Source organism: Podarcis raffonei, chromosome 13, assembly GCF_027172205.1.
Source record: "Podarcis raffonei isolate rPodRaf1 chromosome 13, rPodRaf1.pri, whole genome shotgun sequence".
NCBI lineage: Eukaryota > Metazoa > Chordata > Lepidosauria > Squamata > Lacertidae > Podarcis > Podarcis raffonei.
This window is the reverse complement of record NC_070614.1, coordinates 56,096,798-56,116,505: the sequence shown is the minus strand read 5'-3', so window position 1 is coordinate 56,116,505 and position 19,708 is coordinate 56,096,798. Positions and strand designations below refer to the sequence as shown.

Here is a 19,708-nt window from a genome sequence, read left to right as displayed (position 1 = left end):
CTGCAACAGAAGTTTGACAGTATGACTTGTCTCCTGTCTGTCAAGATACCTGATAATAGCTTCAAACTGGGGGTCATAGGTATCCCCCCAGAAACCCAACATTGTCTGCTCACTCCCAACCTGTGCCCATTTTTTTTTGTCCTTTTGTGCAGCAAAAGCCCCATGTTTGGCAGCGCTACCCAAAAGGCACAGTAACTGATACGTCAAGGAAGGGGCAAAGCGCAGTGCAAGGCGCTCTTTTACTTTTTGTCCCTCTTCTGAAGGCATTTGGGGCGCAGGGTTGCCACCTTCCTTGCATCCGGAGGTTTGCCTTGTGCAAAGGGAGGGGGGCGAAGTGCTGAGAGCTGCTAGGCCATACAGTGACATGGAGGAGCAGCTGAGGCACACAGCTCCCCACTGTGGGGGAAAGGTTCCTGCACCTTTTCCCCTAGAAAAAAAGCACTGGTCCTAGAACAGATAATTTGGCAGTCAGCCTGTGAGCACTCGGAAAAAGATGCAGTGATTAATAAGAGCCTGCATGGGTTTCTTAAAAACAAGCCATGCCAGAAGGATCTCATTTCTTTTTCTGGAAGGAATTACTAGCTTGGTGGAGTGGGAATGCTGTGGACACAGTGTATCTTGATTCCTGTAAGACTTTTGACCAAGTCCCTCATGATATTCTTGCAAGGAAGCTGGTAAATTTGATTTGAATGAGGTAACCGTTAGGTGGATTTGTAGCCGGTTGACTCGCGGAGCCCAGAGAGTACTCCTCAATGGTTCCTCGTCATCCTGGGGAAAAGTAACAAGTGGGGTGCTGCAGGGTTCTCTTCTGGGCCCATTGCTCAATAACTTTATAAAGTACTTGGATGAAGGAATTGAGGGGATGCTCATCAAATTTGCAGATGACTGCAAATGCCACAGAAGACTGAATCAGGATTCAAGATGACCTTAACAGATTGGAGAACTGGGTGCAAGCTAACAAAATAAATTTCAATAGGAAAAATGTCAGGTTCTGCACTTAGGCAGGAAGAACCAGATGCACAAAAAAGGATGGGGGACACCTGGCTTAAAGGTAAAGGTAAAGGTCCAGTCGTGGACGACTCGGGGGTTGCGGAGGTCATCTCACTTTACGGGCCGAGGGAGCCTGCATACACCAGCAGGTAAAATATAGTAGTTAAAGTGATACAGTACATACTTGTAGATACATGGATACAATGTAAAGATATAAGCACTTTGGACACAGTATAAAGTAAAAGATACAGGAATGTAATAAAAGATACAGGAATACAGTGATACAGTATAAGAACACAGATACAATGATACGAAATGATACAATGGAAACAAGAGGACCTAGAGACTTTATAAATCATATAACGGTCATTTAAATTTCTTATAACAATGGCCCATTCAATGCAATCAGCACGTGCCTGAGGTTTCTGCCGGGGCTCTTCCGGCGCTGAGTGTCGGGCGCGCCCGGGAGGGGAGCCACGGTTGGGTGGGCTGGCTGCCTCCCTGCCATCTACTGGCCCGGGGAGGAGGGGGGAGGATGTGTGTGGATGCAGGTGCGCTCTGCGTGCGCTCAGTACACGCGTTGTGGAGAGCCTGGGGAATATCAGCTCAGGAGACTCGTGGCCCACGCCCCCCAGTCGGACTGTGTGGCGCGGCTTGGAGCGATGAAGAAGCCCACAACCTGCCCCCGTCGCCGCCGCCTCCTCCTCCCGGGGGCTCCCGGGGTGCCTGCACTTCGCGTCTCCTCTTTTGGAGAGCGCCAGCTCCCGCTTCGCGCATGCACTCGGCGGCAGTGGCAACCTGGGGCGGGTGCCGCTCCGCCTGCCTGTCTCTCTCCTGGCCGTCACTCCCGGGGGGGGGGGGCGAGATGTTGAAGTCTGCCTGGGGCCGTCTTTTAATTTCGTAACTGCTGTCACCATCTGCCGTGATCATGGAGCCCAAGACGGTAAAATCTGTCACTGCCTCCATTTCTTCCCCTTCTGTTTGCCAGGAGGTGATGGGACCAGTGGCCATGATTTTAATTTTATTTTATTTTTATGTTGGGCTTCAGACCATATTTTGCCAAGGGTTGCCAAGGGTTAAAAGGAGATGAGCTGGATTCCTGGAGAGGACCAGACGTTCAGCTTCCAAAAGAACGTTCGAAAACCAGAACACTCACTTCCAGTTTTTGATTGTTTGGGAGCCAAAATGTACGATTTCCAAGGTGTTCGGGAGCCGAGGTGTGACTACTAAAAAACAGACTGGGCTGAGTGATATCTGGTTTTCAGCATTGTGATGTATCAGCAGCTAAACATCATGATATTCCAATATATCAGAATGTCTGAAACTGGACCCCGGAACTGGTCTGTGGCCGTAATAATAAAATTCTGATTCTGAAACTGGAGATCAGGCGTGGGGCTGAGAGAATGAAGCTGCCAACAATCGGGGTTTGACTGTAGTAATAATTTTATCTTTTACAGTTCCAATTTCAGTTTTGCAATTTTTGCAATTATTACGAGGTGCTTTGTAGCACAAACCCTGTTTTCGAAACATTTGGCAGCACCGCAAAAACTGACCTCCACAAATTCCAGAAGTGTAGAGGTGCGATGAGTGAATGAAAACAGAATAGACGGGATTCCTGTGAACGGAAGGATTCCTGCAGACCCGATCAGCTGGTAACGTGGGTTTCAAGCTCCGATCAGCTAAAACGTGGGGCGAGCCGGCGAAAAGAGGGCGAGCCCCCTCCGTGCCGGCCCTAAATAGGGCAGGCCACGCCCCCCCAGCCAGCCAGCTGATTAGGGCTGATTGGCTGGCTGGGGGGGGGGGCAGACCCGACTGGGATTCCCCTGCTCTCGCGGGGGCTGAGACCAGCCCCCGCTCACGTGGGGTGGGCGTGAAGCCCGCAACCCCACCTCCTGGGCAGGCCGGAAGTGGCTTTATTTCCACAGATTCCATATTTTAAAAGTTCAGAGGACTTCCTGTGCTTTTTGGGGTTTCCATTGCATGACATCAATTTTAGGGAGTGCTGCCAAATACTGTATGGGATTTTCACTGGAAAGCCCCACAATATGACGACAGAGTGAAAGGGACTATGTTGGGCCTTGAGAGGATTCCTAGGACCTGTTTGAGGACCAATTACTTATTGGGGGGGGGCTACAAAACGAATACAAAGGACTTGGAAAGGACTTGTTCTGTGCAGGTGTTACTGGTAAAAGTGATATTTCACCAAGAAGGTGTTTTTTCATCGGGATAACGGAGCTAAGTGAAAGCAGCCTCTGCAAATAGGTGCCTCTGGATACTTCGTTTCCATTTAACAGAGTCCCGTGATGCAGTCCCACTCCGGATTAACCTGTTGGGCTGCTCTTTAGTTTCCATGGAAATCTCCGGCCATGCTTCCCCGGTACAATACTGGAATATGAATGAATGAATGAATGAATGAATGAATAAGTTTATTACGGTCATAGACCAGAAGAAAAAAAACCAACATAAAGACAACAGTAGTTTACGAGGGAATAATGGTGTCAATTAAAAGTTGTAAAATTATACATAAAAACAATGCACATATGCACACACACCCACACACACGCACATATATACTCATATATGCACTACCATATATGTGTAGACTTAAAAAGAAAAAAAGAAAAAGAAAAAAAAAGGGGGGGGGCTTGTCCAAGAGTCAGATCTTTTACTTTTTTACAACTAATGCCCTCCGCTTGATCGCGGCCGCAGAAAACTTGGCCACTTTCAGTGTTACTTCTGGGTTTTTATCTCCTAGTAGGATTTTCAGCCGCTGGGATTCAGATCGACCTGGAAATTTCTGGACGATAGGAGAGATAAACAGTGACCTGATATCCCCGTAAAGGTCGCAGTGTAACAACACATGTGAAGCCGTTTCCACCTCCTTCAGACCACATGGGCAAACTCGTTCGGCATAGGGTGTGCCCTCGTATCTGCCCTTTAGTAAGGCAGATGGCAGTACATCAAATCTGGTAAGGGTAAACGCCCGCCTATATTTTGCGATTTGTAGATCCAGCAAATATGGGGTTAAATTAAACCCTTTTTCATAATCTTGGATAGCTGGATATTTATCTATCTTGCTCATATGGTCCTGAAGCTCTACATCTCCTATTCGCTGGCTCACCATCATTTTAGCCTTTTCAAAACCTGCGGCTATAAGTTCTTGTGGGGAAAGCCCCAGGCCCTTCAATTTTTCATAAAGCGACAATCTCCATTTAGACTGGAACGGGTCTAATAAAGTCAATGGAGCCACTCCCACTGGGAAAAATATGAGTTTTAGCCAGAAGTGAATCTTCAGGATCCATATCCTGGCATTAATAGGGAGTTGACCTACCTCCAGCCTAATGGCAGTGTTGGAGACACAGGTAGGTAACCCTAGTAGGGAGCGGTAAAATTTAGTTTGTACAGATTCCAGGGACTTGAGTTTTTGACAATTAAATATCTGGGTGCCATACATCAGTTGTGGAAGTATTTTTGCAACAAAGACCTGGGAGGCGGCAGGAACATATTGACCTCCTTTTCTGTAAAAGAATCTTATGATAGCTCTAAAAGATCTTTGCGCATTGACAATGGAATTCTTAATCTGATGGCACCAAGATCCCTTCTCATCAAAAATTATTCCAAGATATCTAAAATATGTTACTTGCTCAATAGGTTGGTTATTAATTTTCCATTTATGTCGGAGTTTTCTCTTGGGGAACACCATAATTTTTGATTTAGTATAATTTATTATTAGGTGTTCAGCTTCGCAATACTCTGTAAGAGCTCGTAGAAGTTTTCTTAGACCCACACAAGAGAAGGAAATAAGTGCCGCATCATCTGCGTACAAAAGGACTGGTATTGGTATATTGTTTAGGTTTGGGGAATGAGTACTTGCTTCCTCCATCTTTCCGACTAAGGAGTTTATATAAAAGTTGAATAGAATGGGGGCAAGAACACAGCCTTGCTTGACACCATGGAAACTTTGGATTTCCTTTGATAGGTTCCCATAACGATCACATCTAACACGGATCCGAGTATTTTCATGTAGTCTACGGATAAGAAGCAAAAGACGTCTATCGATGTTTGTGGCATTTAATTTTTCCCAAAGTCTATGCCGGGGTATCGAATCAAAAGCTGATTTGAAATCTATGAAGGCTACATAGAGAGAGCCTCCTTTCTTTGAGGTGTATTTCTCCACTAGATGTTGCAATACCAGTCCTTGGTCTAGAGTTGATCTATGTGCCCTGAAACCAGCCTGGGCTTCCTTTAGGATGTGCTCCTGTTCCAGCCAGTCCGCAAACTTTTCACGTAAGTGAGTTGCATAAAGTTTGCTAATGATGCTTAAGAGACTGATTGGTCTGTAATTGGCTGGATCAAGTTTACAGCCTTTCTTGAATATGGGAACGATGATTGCCAATCCCCAGTCCTCTGGTATTATTGCTGTTTGATCTATGCTGGTGAAAAGGGTGGCAAGGACTGGGGCCCACCAGTCAATATTGGCTTTGAGAAGCTCAGGAGAAATATTATCTGCTCCCGGGGCTTTTCTATGTTTGAGTGCCTGAATAAGCCTCCTAATCTCCGCAACCGACACCGGAGGCCACTCATCACCTGCCGCACACTGTATTAGTGGCTGTGTCAAAGGCAGAGCTGAATATAAAGATTGGAAAAATGCCTCCCAAGTCCCTGCAGGTATAGTAAACTCCACTTCTGAGGAAGTAGATCGCACTCCATTTGCTACCAGTCTCCAGAAGGTGGCCGAATCTCTCTCTCTGGATGCATCTATTAGGCATTTCCATTCTCTTTTCTGTGCCAGGAGTTTTTTGTTTTTGATCAAAATTTTATAGTTTCGTTTATCTTCAAACCAGCCCGTGGGGAGTTGGGGTAAATTGGCAGATCTATAATTCTTGTATTTTTTCAGTAAGTTTAGCTTCATGTCCTGACATTCTTGATCAAACCAGGGTTTGGAGTTTTTATATACTGAAGATTGCCTACTTGGCCTGTTCCTTTTTTCCTTCAGGGAATCTTGAAGGAGTGAAATTAACTCCTGAAATAAATTTATCTTTAGTTCATGGCTAGAGGAAGTTATAAGGTTTTCTCTCTTAGTGAGGAATTCCTTTGAGCATAGCCTGCTTGAAATTTCCTTATGCAGTTCATCTGTCCATCTGATACGCGAATATCTAAGCTCCAGAGCTGTAGGGCTCGAATGCTCGATTTTCTCAGCGCAGGATAAATCCTTCCCCGCAGCTACGAGTGCACTTAATGGCAGATGGTCACTGTCTAAGCGCTCCTCCACTTTGCATTCCAGAACTTTGTTTTGAAGATCATACGACACGATTATATAGTCAATTGTGGAGGCGCCATTGTTAGATATAAATGTGAATTCTCCGACCTTCTCCCCCTCTGTACGGCCATTCAGTATAACCAAGTCCAACTTGTTGACCAAGCGTAGTAGGCATAAGCCGGCATAATTGCAGCCTTTATCCTTTGAGACTCTAGCTGGTATTGGGTGGGTTTCCTCTATAATGGGGACTGTTTCGTGGAAATGGGCATACAAAGCCTCATCAGATTGTCCAGTTCTGGCATTTAGGTCGCCTGCCACCACTACAGAGGCATCAGGAAATTGATTTGATAGTTTGTCAAGATACTGTTCTAACTGAGCCCAAGTGTTTCTTATCAATCTTTTCTCTCTTTGTGGGGGTAGGTATACGTTAATCAGCAGCAAGCTGTGGGTTCTCCACTGTACTTGCACAGCTGTGGCCAGATGGTCTAGTGGGTCTAGTTCTTTAAATATGGCCCTTAGCCTTGTTGAGATTAAGGTAACTAACCCACCTTTAACTCGCCCCCCTCTAGTACTTAAAAGACCTGGGAGGGAGAACGCAGAAAAACCATTTAGCTCCACTTCACTTGTGCTCCAGGTCTCCTGGAGGAACACAATGTCATGTCTCTGGATATATTTAGCAAAGGATTGGTCAGAAACCCTCTTTTGCCAACCTGCAATATTCCAAGTTAGCAAGGCAAGGTTGCACGTTGTCTTGCCAAACATTGATCTTAGTCAATTTGCCTTTAAAAGATTTTTTGGGCCTATCTTTTTATCTGTTAGTTGGATTTCATTCATTTTGGCAATGTCCATAGATGTATTGTCGCCCAGGTACTCAATGGAATCAATTGAAGGGTGCAGCGTGCTAACATTAGTGATCAATATTCCTTTTTTTGGCGAATCAACCTTGAGGTGTTCTATTTGACTGGTACCAAGTTCATCCTCATCCAGGTATCTCATGCTGGTCCAAGAGCGCGTTGTGGTTGTCATAGGGATGGTTTCCTTCTTAGATGGTAGATTGTTGCTGTCCCTTACGCACTGTGTTAGATCTGTTGCTGTCAGGTTTATCTCTGCAGCTGCAGAGGTATTATAAAGGTAATCTTTCATGGTTGCCATAAGGATGGTTTCCTTCTTAGATGGTAGTTTGTCCCTTGCGCACTGTGTTAGATCTGTTGTTAACAGGTTTATCTCTGCAGTTGCAGAGGTATTATAAGAGTAATCTTTCATGGGGTCTGTCTTGGCTTTTTCAGAGAGGTTCTCTTTCTTTAATTGGTCCGTTGCCGGTTCTTTCTCTCTTACTTTTTCCTGAGCATTCATCTCTGTTAGCTTATTTCTAAGGGTCTCCAATCTTCTCAAGATCTCAGATTGGGCAAGGAAAGGCAACAATCCAAACTGATTTATTAATGCCTTTTCTTCTGGATAGAATACTGGAATAGTGTAGAATAACTTCCATACCAGAGTACCTTAAGCCATTGTGCTTAAAAGCGCGTGCCTGGGGCTATTGCCGGGGCTCGTCGGGAGGGTGAGTGGCGGGTGCGCGCGCGAGGGGCTGGGAAAGGAGCCGGGGGAGGGGGGGCTGCCTGCCTTCCTCCTCCTCTCCTCGCGATCCTCTGGACTAAGAGGAGGAGGAGGATGGGCGCGGGTGCAGGCGCGCTCTGGGTATGCTCGCAAATCGTGGAGGATTCTCGTATTCTGCGATTGGCTTTCCTGCTTCCTGCAGAGCTTTCAACGCCCTCCCCCCCCCCAAGCTGCTCCTCCTGTTTCTGTTTCCAAGGGAGGGAGAAGCTCAGCACGTCTGCCAAGAGCCCCCCCCATTAAACCCTCTCTGGGGGTGCGCAACGCACACGGCTCCTGCCGGGCTCCTGTTTGGAAAGGGAGAGAGGCGTGAGCTGGGTGCAATCGGCTTGCCAAGGGTTAAACGGAACAGAGCTGGGTTCCTAGAGAGGACAGGCAACAAAAGAGCGGGGGGGGGGGGGGATCAGGTCCTCCAGAACCAAAGCTCCCCCGCGCGTCCCTTCCTGCCAGAGGAGAGAGGCTGCATTCTGGGATGCGGTGAGTCTCGTCCCTTCAGTCTTAGGGTGCCCCGGGGAGAAGGGGGGGTCCCGGGGCTGCATGGGAGGATGCGGGGGGTCCTGCTCAGCTCGTGCATGGGGGCGACCCCCAAGAGAGGGAGCAAAGGGACCTGCCCCCTTCCTCTCCAAAGCCACGTAGGTGGTAGTTCGTGGGTGGTCTGAATTGTGTCAGGCGCCGTTTTCGGGAGAGAAAAAAGAGGTATGCCAATAAACCCCATTCAGACTGAGGAACGAGCCCCATTTATTAATAGAGATTGTAGCCGAACAAAGCAATTGGACCTAAAATAAAAACGAAACCCTGGCTTATGCAGTAAATGCACAGAGTGCGTTGAAAGAGGGAGGGCAGAGAAAAGAACGTGCTTCTTCCTGCAGTGTAGAGAGAAAACTCCGGAACTCCCTCCCGCAGGAGGCAAGGAAGGCCGCCAGCCTTTAACGGAGAATGAGGCCAAAGCACAGAGGAGGAGGGGGTGATGCGTGGATCCTGGCCACGTGGGCTCTGCTCTGACCCACCGTCGGAGGAGTAAGACGGTTTGGGCATGTAACACCAATCCTGGCCCAGTGGCGTAGCGTGGGGGGTGCAGGGGGGCCGGCCGCACCGGGCGCAACATCTGGGGGTTAGGGTTAGGGGGCGCAAATCCACGGGTTAGGGGGCGCAAATTACTTGCCTTGCCCCGGGTGCTGACAACCCACGCTACGCCACTGTCCTGGCCTGACTTCACCGGCTGCCAATTACTTTCCAGGCCGAATTCAAAGTGCTGGTTTCATCTTCCCATGAAGGACGGTGCTGTATACAAATTTAACTTGTTTCCCATCTTCTGGTAAGTGCAGGTGCAGAGAGGGGCTCTTGCGCCCCAGTCCTGCTGGGGGGCTTCCCATTGATGCCCCTGTGAGGGGGGGAGACTCCAGAGGAGGCTCCACTGGCCTGATCCTGCAGGGCTCTTCTCCTGCTCTGGTGCTGAGCTCCTCCAGATGCAACAGACTCCTCAGTTGTCTTTCACTTGGAAGTAAAGCTCCCCCCCCCCCCCGCCCCATATGAATCAGACAAGGTTGCTATTCAGACTCCCGGCTGATACACCCGCTCCACTTCAGGCATGCAAGCCTTCAGACAGGGGTCAGAAAACTTTTTCAGCAGAGGGCCGGTCCACTGTCTCTCAGACCTTGTGGGGGGGCCAGACTATATATTTTTTGGGGGGGAATGAACAAATTCCTATGCCCCACAAATAACCCAGAGATTCATTTTAAATAAAAGGACACATTCTACTCATGTAAAAACACGCTGATTTCTGGACCATTCATGGGTCGGATTTAGAAGGTGATTGGGCTGGATTCAGGCCCTGGCCTTAGTTTGTCTACCCTGCCTTCAGAGGATCTTTGGAGACTGAAGAGGAAGCCCTGCGGAAAAGCACTGCAGGTCTTCCCATCCGAGGCAGCAGAGGCCTTGGTGAAAAGGAAGCAAATCTGTGCTGTGGGAGGGGGTGAAAAAGTCAGCCCCCCCAGTGGTTAGAGTTGCTGGGAGACCCTCTCCCCACAGCCCATGCACCTGAGCTACCATTCCTAGTTCCCTGGCAAGAAGGAAGGATTGTTAAACTCTCTCTCTCTCTCTCTCTCTCTCTCTCTCTCTCTCTCTCTGTGTGTGTGTGTGTCCTAGCAAATCTCAGAATCCTTAACAAACTACAGTTCCCACTATCACGTGGACGAAGCCGTGGCTCTTTAAAATGGTCTGATCCTGCCTTGCAGATGCAGGACGTACAGGGCCTGGGTGCATGTGTTGCCTTTTTCTTTTTCTTTTTCTTTTTAGAATAACTTTTTACAGAATTAAATAAACAAGGATCATAGGAGTGGTAAATGATACAAAGAAATAGATGGAGTCTTCTCGTGTCCTTTGTATATCAGAAAAATATCACAACAATTTTTCAGGAACATCTACATTGTGTGGTTCATTATTAGTGGTCAGTGTATACGGTAGGTTTTTGGTTTATGAATTGGTTTAAAGAGAAAAGGGGGGAGCAGGATAGAGCAGAGTAAACAGAGAACAGCCAACACCGCAGAGCCGAGTCAGCAGCCCTTGTGGTTGTGCAATAGTTATTTTTCCTCTTATGTCACCTATGAAACCATATAAAGTATTGGTCTATTGATGACCGTGGGAGTCAGCTTCAAAGTGAACAAAGTAATTCATGTGTGAATTTAAATTTAGATCAACCAGATTGAGCCAAATGCTGATGGTGTGTGTGTTCTGGGGGCTTCATTTCTTCAACAGCCCCCCCAGGCTTTCTCCAGGTTCTTTTGTTGGGGGACCTAAGTGAAGACCTCTTTGAACTGGGCCCGGAAATGAAGGGACAACCAATGCAGCTGTTTTGAAACAGGAATTAAATTTGTTCTCAAGGGTCGTTGTGGGGATTCAGTGAGGAGGGGTAGACCCACAGATGCCACCTTGAGCTCCCTGGAGAAAAAGGGGGGGGGATAGAAATGCCATGGGAGGGAATCCAGCCCATAATCTGGCTGTTGCATTTTGCACCACTTTCTAAGTCAAATTCAAGGGTAGCTCCACAAAGAGGGCATTGCAATAATCCCATAGGAGTAGCCGCAAGCAGATATGGCTGTGTGAGGGTTAAACAATGTCACATTATTATTGTTATTGTTATTTACCTGCCTTCACCCTAAGTTCTCAGGACAGATGACATAAAAACACAACATTAAAAACATCTTTTAAAAACTCACAATCACAAAAGAAGGTGAGTCCTACTTACTTTTGATAGCTGTCTTTTGGGCCTACCCACATGAACTTTGGCCCCTCCCACTTGGCCCTACAGCCGGGGAGGGGGGTTGGGATCAGGATCTGGCCCTCAGAACAAATAAAAAGTGGCCCCACCTCAGGAGTATGGATTGAGAGCGCTGGAGATTCCAAGTGCTAGAAAATGAGACAAACGTGCCCTGAAGTTGGCTTGGCAGGAGAGCAGCTCTTGAAGAACAGGAGGATGAACCCAGCTGTAGCCAAGTGCCACTGTCGAAAGCGCTGACACATGGAGGACGAAGCAGGCTTGTTTTCTCAAGTTCTTGGTTGCAGGAAGGGAAAGTCTGAAACTTGAAGATTGTTCTGATGCTAAGAGCTGTTTGACAGTGGAAGGGACTTCCTCAGAATGTGGTGGGCTCTCCTTCACTGGCGGTTCTTAAGCCGAGGTTGGATGGCCCTCTGCCACGGATGAGACTCCTATATGGCAGGGACTTAGGCCAGATGACACGCAGGGCCCCTTCCAACTCTACAATTCTATGATTCTTTAAAACAGTCATTGCATTTTTATTTCTATGTTTATTGTTGAAGGCTAAAATAGGCCTCATTAAAATACACACTAAAATAATTCCATTAAGATGTTAAGGTAAAGGTAAAGGGACCCTTGACCATTAGGTCCAGTCGTGGTCGACTCTGGGGTTGTGGCGCTCATCTCGCTTTACTGGCCGAGGGAGCCGGCGTACAGCTTCTGGGTCATGTGGCCAGCATGACTAAGCCACTTCTGGTGAACCAGAGTAGCGCACGGAAACGCCGTTTACCTTCCCGCCGGAGTGGTACTTATTTATCTACTTGCACTTTGACGTGCTTTCAAACTGCTAGGTTGGCAGGAGCAGGGACCGAGCAACGGGAGCTCACCCCGTCGCGGGGATTCGAACTGCCGACCTTCTGATCGGCAAGTCCTAGGCTCTGGTTTAACCCACAGCGCCACCCGCGTCCCATCATTAAGATGTTAAGCATCCGTAATTAAAATGTTCAGCAAAACAATCCCATTAAAGGGACACAGCAATTAATAGGTAGAAAAGAAAAGAACAATGTGTTTTCAATAATATTGCCTAAGAGGACTTTCCCCATTTTCTTTCAGGGTAAAGTGTGCTTTGAAGCTGTAGCTGTGCGTTTCATGGATTAGGAGTGGGCGTTGCTGGATCCTGACCAGAAAGCTCTGCATAAGGACGACATGGAGGAGAATCATGGGATCATGGACTCTCTTGGTAAGGCTCCCTGTGGGATCATAATATACGTATTGAAATTCCATAATACCATATCTCTATGTGACAAATGCCCCAGATTTGGATGGCACTCAACAGCGCCACCTAGAGCACCTGGGATTCTAACACCCCTAAAGCTCACCTTGAATCAAGCGGTAATGACTGTTTGGTCTGTGAAGATTCTTCCTCCAGTTATGCCTTTGTAAACCATGATCAGGCTGGTCTGAAGTTCCCAGGCCTTTTTAAATGTCGTCTTCAGAGTTGTTAGGGAAGTGGATGTAGATTCTGTCTGGTTTTGTGTTTTTGTTTCTGCTTCTGTCTGTTTTTGGTTGACCAAGAAGGTGACTGACCAAGCTGGAGCAGATACTATGATTGGCCCAAACAATATTCATCCCAGAAAAGAGCCAGGTTTTTTTGGATCTCATGTTCCCATAAATATGTCTGTGAAGGTAGTAAGTGCTCACATTTAACTCCCCTTAGTTCATCCTCTATCACAAGTGGTCTTTAGCATTGTTCAATAATTGGTGGTCCATTTCTTCCTGAGGCACTAATCTGCTTCTGTCTTTTTTTCAGGTGGTGATGAATTAGAAGAACAAGGGAGACCACAGCAAAATCCACACATTGGAGAAGCCATATCAATTCATACAGGGGATAAACCATATCAGTGCCTTGAATGTGGCAAGAGCTTCAGTGAGAGAGCCCACCTCAGGGCCCATCAAAGAATTCATACAGAGGATAAACCATATAAGTGCCTGGAATGTGGCAAGAGCTTTAGACAGAGCATCCATCTCACTTCCCACCAAAGAATTCATACAGGGGAGAAACCATATCTGTGCTTGGAATGTGGGAAGAGCTTCCGTCACAGTGCCAACCTCACTTCCCACCAAAGAATTCACACAGGGGAGAAACCCTATCAGTGCTTGGAATGTGGAAAGAACTTCAGTCAGAGGGCCAGTCTCATTTCCCATCAAATAATTCATACAGGGGATAAACCATATCAGTGCCTCGAATGTGGCAAAAGCTTCAGTTGGAAAAAAAGTATCACTTACCATCAAAGAATTCATAGAGGGGAGAAACCCTTTCAGTGCTTGGAATGTGGAAAGAGCTTCAGATGGAGCGCCCATCTCACTTCCCATCAAAGAATTCATACAGGGGAGAAACCATAGAAGCATCAAATTGTAGAGCTGAAAGGGGCACTGAGGAGCATCTAGCTGAACCCTGTGCAATGCAGGAATCTTAGCTAAAGCATCCATGACAGTTGACTATCCAACCTCTACTTAAAACCTCCAATGAAGCAAAGTCCCACCATCTTCTGATGGAGTCCATCCCACTGTTGAACAGCTCCTACCACCAGAAAGTTCTGTCTGATGTTTGAATTTCCTTTCTTTCTCTGTGCCTCTTGAATACAGTGGGAAGGTGGTGCCGGGGTGGTGCCAGAGCACCTCTCAGAGAAGGCGGTGGTGGCAGAACATTGGGAGACAAACTAGACCTCTGCATAGGGCATTCTGAAGCATTCAAAACTATTCATAAAGACATTCTTACAGTATCCCTATAAGGTGGACAAGCAGCATTTCCCCAGTATTGCAGGAAGTTGAGAGAAGGGATGGAGAGTGGAGAGGGGTTTGAATCATAGGCTCTGTTCTCTGCAAGTTGCGCACACAAAATCCACTCTGAATTGTGTTGCTTATTGACATCTGTATTGGACACACACACAACCGGCACTGGCTGAACCAGTTTTAGGGTTTCATAATTATTGCTTTCTTAAACTGTGATTTCAAAGTGGGGGTGTTTGGGAAGGGGCGTTGAGCTGTGTATGCTGCCTCAGCTGGAAAGGTGGCTGTGACTTTGCTCTAAGTCTGGAGCAGAGGAAAGGGAGTTGCCGTGAAGAATGGGCAGGCAGAGCTCTCCCAGCTCCCAAGTCTGTAGCCCTGAACATCATGGGTGTGTCCCAGGTTCTTTTTCGTTTGGTTTTTAGGGAGGGCTTTTCATGAGTCCATTCTTGGCCTCACACACACACACACACACACACACTTCAAAATCAGGGATGTGGGCTGGAGGCACATTTCTTATATTTTTATGGTTCTTTAGCTACATTGCAGGGACGCGGGTGGCGCTGTGGGTAAAACCTCAGCGCCTAGAACTTGCCGATCGCATGGTCAGCGGTTCGAATCCCCGCAGTGGGGTGCGCTCCCGTCGTTCGGTCCCAGCGCCTGCCAACCTAGCAGTTCAAAAGCACCCCTGGGTGCAAGTAGATAAATAGGGACCGCTTACCAGTGGGAAGGTAAACGGCATTCCGTGTGTGCTGCGCTGGCTCGCCAGAGCAGCTTTGTCACGCTGGCCACGTGACCCAGAAGTGTCTGCGGACAGCGCTGGCTCCCGGCCTATAGAGTGAGATGAGCGCACAACCCTAGAGTCTGTCAAGACTGGCCCGTACGGGCAGGGGTACCTTTACCTTTAGCTGCATTGCAGTTATACCTATTCCACTTCTCCTGCAAGTTGCTCAAAGAAGTATTCATGGGTCTCCTTTTACCAGTGTTGATCTCAAGCCTTGGGTGTCCTGGACCCAGTCCTGTGGAACCCCCTGCCACTAGAGATTCAGGGGGCGCCTTCTGTGCCAGCTTTTAAACACCTGCAGGCCATTAAGAGAACATCCTCACAAGGGTCTATTGATGCTTGTGTTTTAGATATTTCCTTTTGCTTTTAACCTGTTGTTAAGTTTTAATGATGTTTTTGTTTGGTTTTATGTTTTTATATTGCCGTAATCCACTGGCATATTTTTCTGATGCAGCTGTCCATAAATATTGACATACAAAAAAGCAATCCTGTGAGGTACGTTAGGCTGAGAGACAGGGACTTTCTGCTCCAAGGTCGCACAGTGAGCTTTGTGGCTGAGTGGTAACACACTCTTTCCCCCCTCCCAGCTCCCTCTCTGCTTAATATGACCCATAATCACATAATCTTTAAAATAAATGCATCAATACAAATGATGGTTTATGCCGCAAAACTAACAGTCACAAGGATACCTTTTTGCGATGGCCATGGTTGCATTTGAATGCAAGACCAAACTAGAGCAGTCTTCAAAACAACCACATGAAATCAAAATGAAATGTTTCAGAAGTCCTTGCAAGGATGGAGCATTGCTCCAAAGACAGCGGCGAGGGGGCCGGGTTCTCCTGCTTCCAGAGAGGAGTCCCTGAACCTGAACTAAGACACCCAGCTTTGAAACCGCAATGAAACAACCGGTCACAGAAATCCTATCCTGCTTAGAGATGGGCATTCCAGTTCTTTAGCTCAAGAAATCTGAGGTTGGGGAACCTGGAGAGCCATTGAGGCTTTGTCCACCATACATTTAAAGCACCTTTCTTCCCCTCCCCCCACACCCCATGCTTGAATTTACTTTGAAGTTGTTGACGTTAAGAAAAATGTTCCATTGCTGCAACTTGAGTTTTTGGGTTTTCTATATAAGTACTTATGTATCAGGACATAATATGTACATTTTAAGGTGTCATGTTAGTGTTAGGGATTGTTTGTGTTAAAGGGGAAGATGAACAACAAGACTTGTGAGCCCCAGCGACGGGGGTTCCCCAACTTCAATAGGTCTGGCTCTGTGGGTCCCAAATCAGTCGTGTTCAAGCAAGGGACCACAGCCAAGAAAAGCAGCGGCAGCCACGCCAAATCCTTTATTTTGTTGCCACAAAGTTTCTAACTTTAAGCAAAGCAAAGAAGAACCAAGATCAAAGGTTACCTCCGTTTTTTAAAATTCCCAAAGTTTCCCAGCAAACATCTGCAAAAGCATCATGAATGCCGTCAGAAGGAAGGTGTGGTGACAAACGGGAGCCCCCGACACCCCCCTGTCCCTCAAGGCAGGGATTAGACATATTTCACCTAGCAGAGAAAGTATTTACACTTCCTTTCGTTATTTTGTATCGCTTGGCACACCCAGGCTTGCTGCACCTCGTCAATCTCCACCCTGAGGTGGGTTTTCCTTTTCCTGTAAGGTGTGATCCTGGGGCCACGCTCCCAGGATTGGGGCCTGCCTGCCCAATTCATCTCATGACTCAGCCCTCCTCCGCCTCTGCCTTGGAACCAAGTAAAAACATTTATTCGGCTATTTCTAATGAGTTTCTGTGTTTCTTCCATTCAAAATATAGAGGAGAAAGGCTGGGGCTTCGGCGCGCGTCCCTCGGGGACCTCCTGCCCTTTGAGTGCGAGCGAGGTGATCCTTGGCGGCTCCTTGCAGACTTTGACAGAGGCGATTCAGCCTTTTCTTCGGCCTGCCTCCCATTTTCCCGTATAGGGGCTGCTGATTCGCAAGTGGGATGAAGGTTGAAAGGTCTGTTCTGCAGGCTGTGATTGGTCAGCTGCTCAACAGGACGGCTCCTGCTCGGTCCACCCCTCCAGATAAAGAAAAGGCGGTCTTTCCCTCCTGCTCCCAAAAGTTGGCGCGCTTGTGCCTGCGCAAGTCTTGTTCTGCGCTGGGCAGCCTTTTCGCCTCGGCGTTTGCCTGCCGCTGGTCAGGCTGGTCCGAGGAGCTCCCCTCTCCGCTTTGCCGTACCATTAAGGAAAGGAACTGAACATTACATTGCCAGTACCAAAATGCCCTTCTGCGGATCGAGGGGGCGACCACACCGGGAACCCTGTGTCCAGTTCTGGTCCCCTCAGAGCAGAAATAGTCTTAGGAAAGGGCCGCGCGAATGATCCAGGCCGGGGGGGGTAGACTTCCCCATGAAGAAAGGCTGCAACGGCTGCCTCTTCCTAGCTTAGAGGAAAGCCAAGGGAGACGCACCTTGAGCTGGGGTGAAAGGGACAGAGCTGCATTCCTAGAGAGGCCAGGGGAGGGGGAGTCCTTCCTCCGAAGCTCCTTCCTGCAAAGGGCAGGGGGGCTTTCGTCTCTCTTCTCTGCACGAGCTGCCCTGGTGGCGCCTTCTGGAATCCGGTGAGTCTCCTTCCTCTGATAGCGCAGGGTGCATTGGGGAGAAGGCAGGGCGTCCCCAGGCGGCATGCGCGGGGTGGGGGGCGAGGTGCGTGCAGGGACCCCCAAGTCAGGCAGCTGAAATCCCCGCCCTTTGCCTGCGCAGGAGATCTGCAACTTCATTTGGATCCATTCGCTGCTTGACACTTTGGGGAGGGGTCTTTGGCGAGGGGGGATTATGTGCAGTATTGGTATAGTATTAATTTTCTATACCACTTAATATATTATAAATATAAACGGTGCACAGGAAATGGCAGCAACAACAATGTAAACAAATACACATTTCAAAAAGACGCTGTTGCATATAAAAATGTTACATTGATACAAAGTTTCTCTCTCTCAGTAGATACATCAGTAATGCAAATAAACTCAATTCAGATTAATGAATAAGTCCCATTTATTAACAGGGGCTGTAGCCCAACAGAAACATTTGGATTTAAAATAAACGCAAGAAACAAAAAGGAAAACCTGACCTATACATTTAGTGAATAAAGTCCATTGGAAGATGAAGGGCAGAGAAAAGAAAGCGCTTCTTGTTGCGATGCAGAGTTAAACCTTTGGAACTCCTTCCAAAGGAGGCGAGGCTGGGACCAGGGCAGGGAGGAGGAGGAGGAGGGGCTCCTGGTGGCTTCATCCTGGAGGGCTGAGCTCTTGTCTCCCCAGAGATGCTGCTGAATCCCAGTTGCTGGAAGGAAGCGCAGGGGGAGAGAGGGGCTCTTGCGCCCCAGTCCGGCTGGGGGGCTTCCCATTGAGGCCCCAGGGGGAACGGGGGTGGGGAGACTCCAGAGGGGCCCAATGGCCTGATCCTGCATGGCTCCTCTCCTGCTCTGATGCTGAGCTCCTCCAGATGCAAGTTCTCTGTTGCCCTTCAGTTAGAAGTAAAGCTTTCCCAGTTCCCAGGATTCTTTGGAGGAAACCATGGCTCTTTAAAGTGGTCTGATCCTGCTCTGAAGATGCTCGGCTTCCTTGAGGCTCCATGTGTATCTTGAGGCTTAATTTTCCACCCTCAGGCTTGAGGCTTTATGTTGTTGTTCTTCTGGTTGTTATCCTTGTTACTCTTATTACTGATACCCTTTATGGAATGCTCTCCCCAGGGAGGCCCACCTGGCGCCTTTCTTACAAATCTTCAGGCAACATCTGCCTGATCCACATCAAATGGCCTTTTAGATGTGTCTGTGGGAAGGGGGGTTATTGGTTTGGTTTGGTTTTGCTTTTGTTTTGCATTTTATGTTTTCATTCTGTTTTTTTATGTTGTGAACTACCCTGTGATCTTCGGATGAAGGGTGGGATACAAATTAAATAAATAATAATGATGATGATGATACATTTATTACCCAGAGCAGGTTACAAGCATTTTAACATTCCATATTAAAAGGAGCTAGAACGAAGGACAGCCATAGGAAGCTAGGTCCTGAACAGGCAAGAGTCGGAGGCCTTGGATAAGAGGGGAAGGGGCCAGGTGCCCCTCTGTGGGGAGGGAATGCCCCAACCGAAGTACTGGCCCCAGGATAGCCACTCTAGGGCCACCCCAAACTGCCAAGAGCGCCCCTTCTGCCAACCTTAACCCCCAAGAGGGTCTGTGGGGAAGGAGGCAGTTGTTCAGATATTGGGAGGCCTAAGTGGACCCCTCCTGTGAGCCCCTTGAATTGGGCCCAGAAATGAATGGACATCTGTGGCAGCTGTTTTAAGACAGGAATTAGATATGTTCTCAAGGGTTTGGGGAATTCAGTGAGGAGGGGGGGCCCCATGGATGCCCCCTGGAGCTCCTTGGAGAAAAGGGGGAGATAGAAAGACCGTGAATCAAGAGAGGGAACCCAACCCATGATCTGGCTGCTGCTTTTGGGGACGGTTTCTGAGTTGTCTTCAAGGGCAGCTCCATGTAGAGGGCATTGCAATGATCCCATCCGATCCAGAGCATGGAATACCATGGTCAAGTACTCTCTGTCCCAAATGGACTGTGTCAGGGACTGGACATCAGAGGAGGAACAGTGGTGACCGTCCTCCCCCTTCTCCTGAACCTTTCCTAGAAGAGGAGGATAGTATAGATGGACAACAGTGGTTTGCAAAAGGTCATGACTCTAAGACAGAAGAGGGACAAAGCTGGGAGATAATGGGAGAAGAGGGGGGAGCAGCCGAGCCGGAGCAGCTGGCTGACATGTTATCATTAGAAAGCATTCCAGACCCCCCTTCCCCCAGGACCCAGAGAGCAGTGAAAGCGAATAGGCAAGGGCCCTTATGCAGCCACTGTAAAAGGGTGGAGCTGCTGACGACTGAGAGGAAAGTGGGGGAGGGAGGAGATTACGCAGAGCAACGCCATTATCCAAGAAACGGCATCCTGCATCTCTCTCTGTGAGCATTGAATAAAAGACTTTGGTAAGAGCTTCT

General features: G+C 48.1%; 1 protein-coding gene across 1 annotated transcript; it reads left to right on the top strand.

Moving 5' to 3' along the window:
- The first annotated feature begins 7,951 nt into the window (after window positions 1-7,951).
- On the top strand, window positions 7,952-14,433 carry LOC128400483 (gastrula zinc finger protein XlCGF7.1-like). The gene is made up of 3 exons (XM_053362694.1): window positions 7,952-8,338; window positions 12,228-12,354; window positions 12,925-14,433. The coding sequence occupies exons 2-3, from the start codon at window positions 12,321-12,323 to the stop codon at window positions 13,515-13,517; spliced, it is 627 nt and encodes a 208-aa protein (XP_053218669.1). The 5' UTR covers window positions 7,952-8,338; window positions 12,228-12,320; the 3' UTR covers window positions 13,518-14,433.
- Window positions 14,434-19,708: the final 5,275 nt, after the last annotated feature.

Coding starts and splice junctions, on each gene's coding strand:
- LOC128400483 (XM_053362694.1), top strand. CDS start 12,321: ATGGAGGAGAATCATGGGATCATGGACTCTCTTG. Junction 12,355..12,924: donor TGGGATCATGGACTCTCTTG/GTAAGGCTCCCT, acceptor TCTTTTTTTCAG/GTGGTGATGAATTAGAAGAA.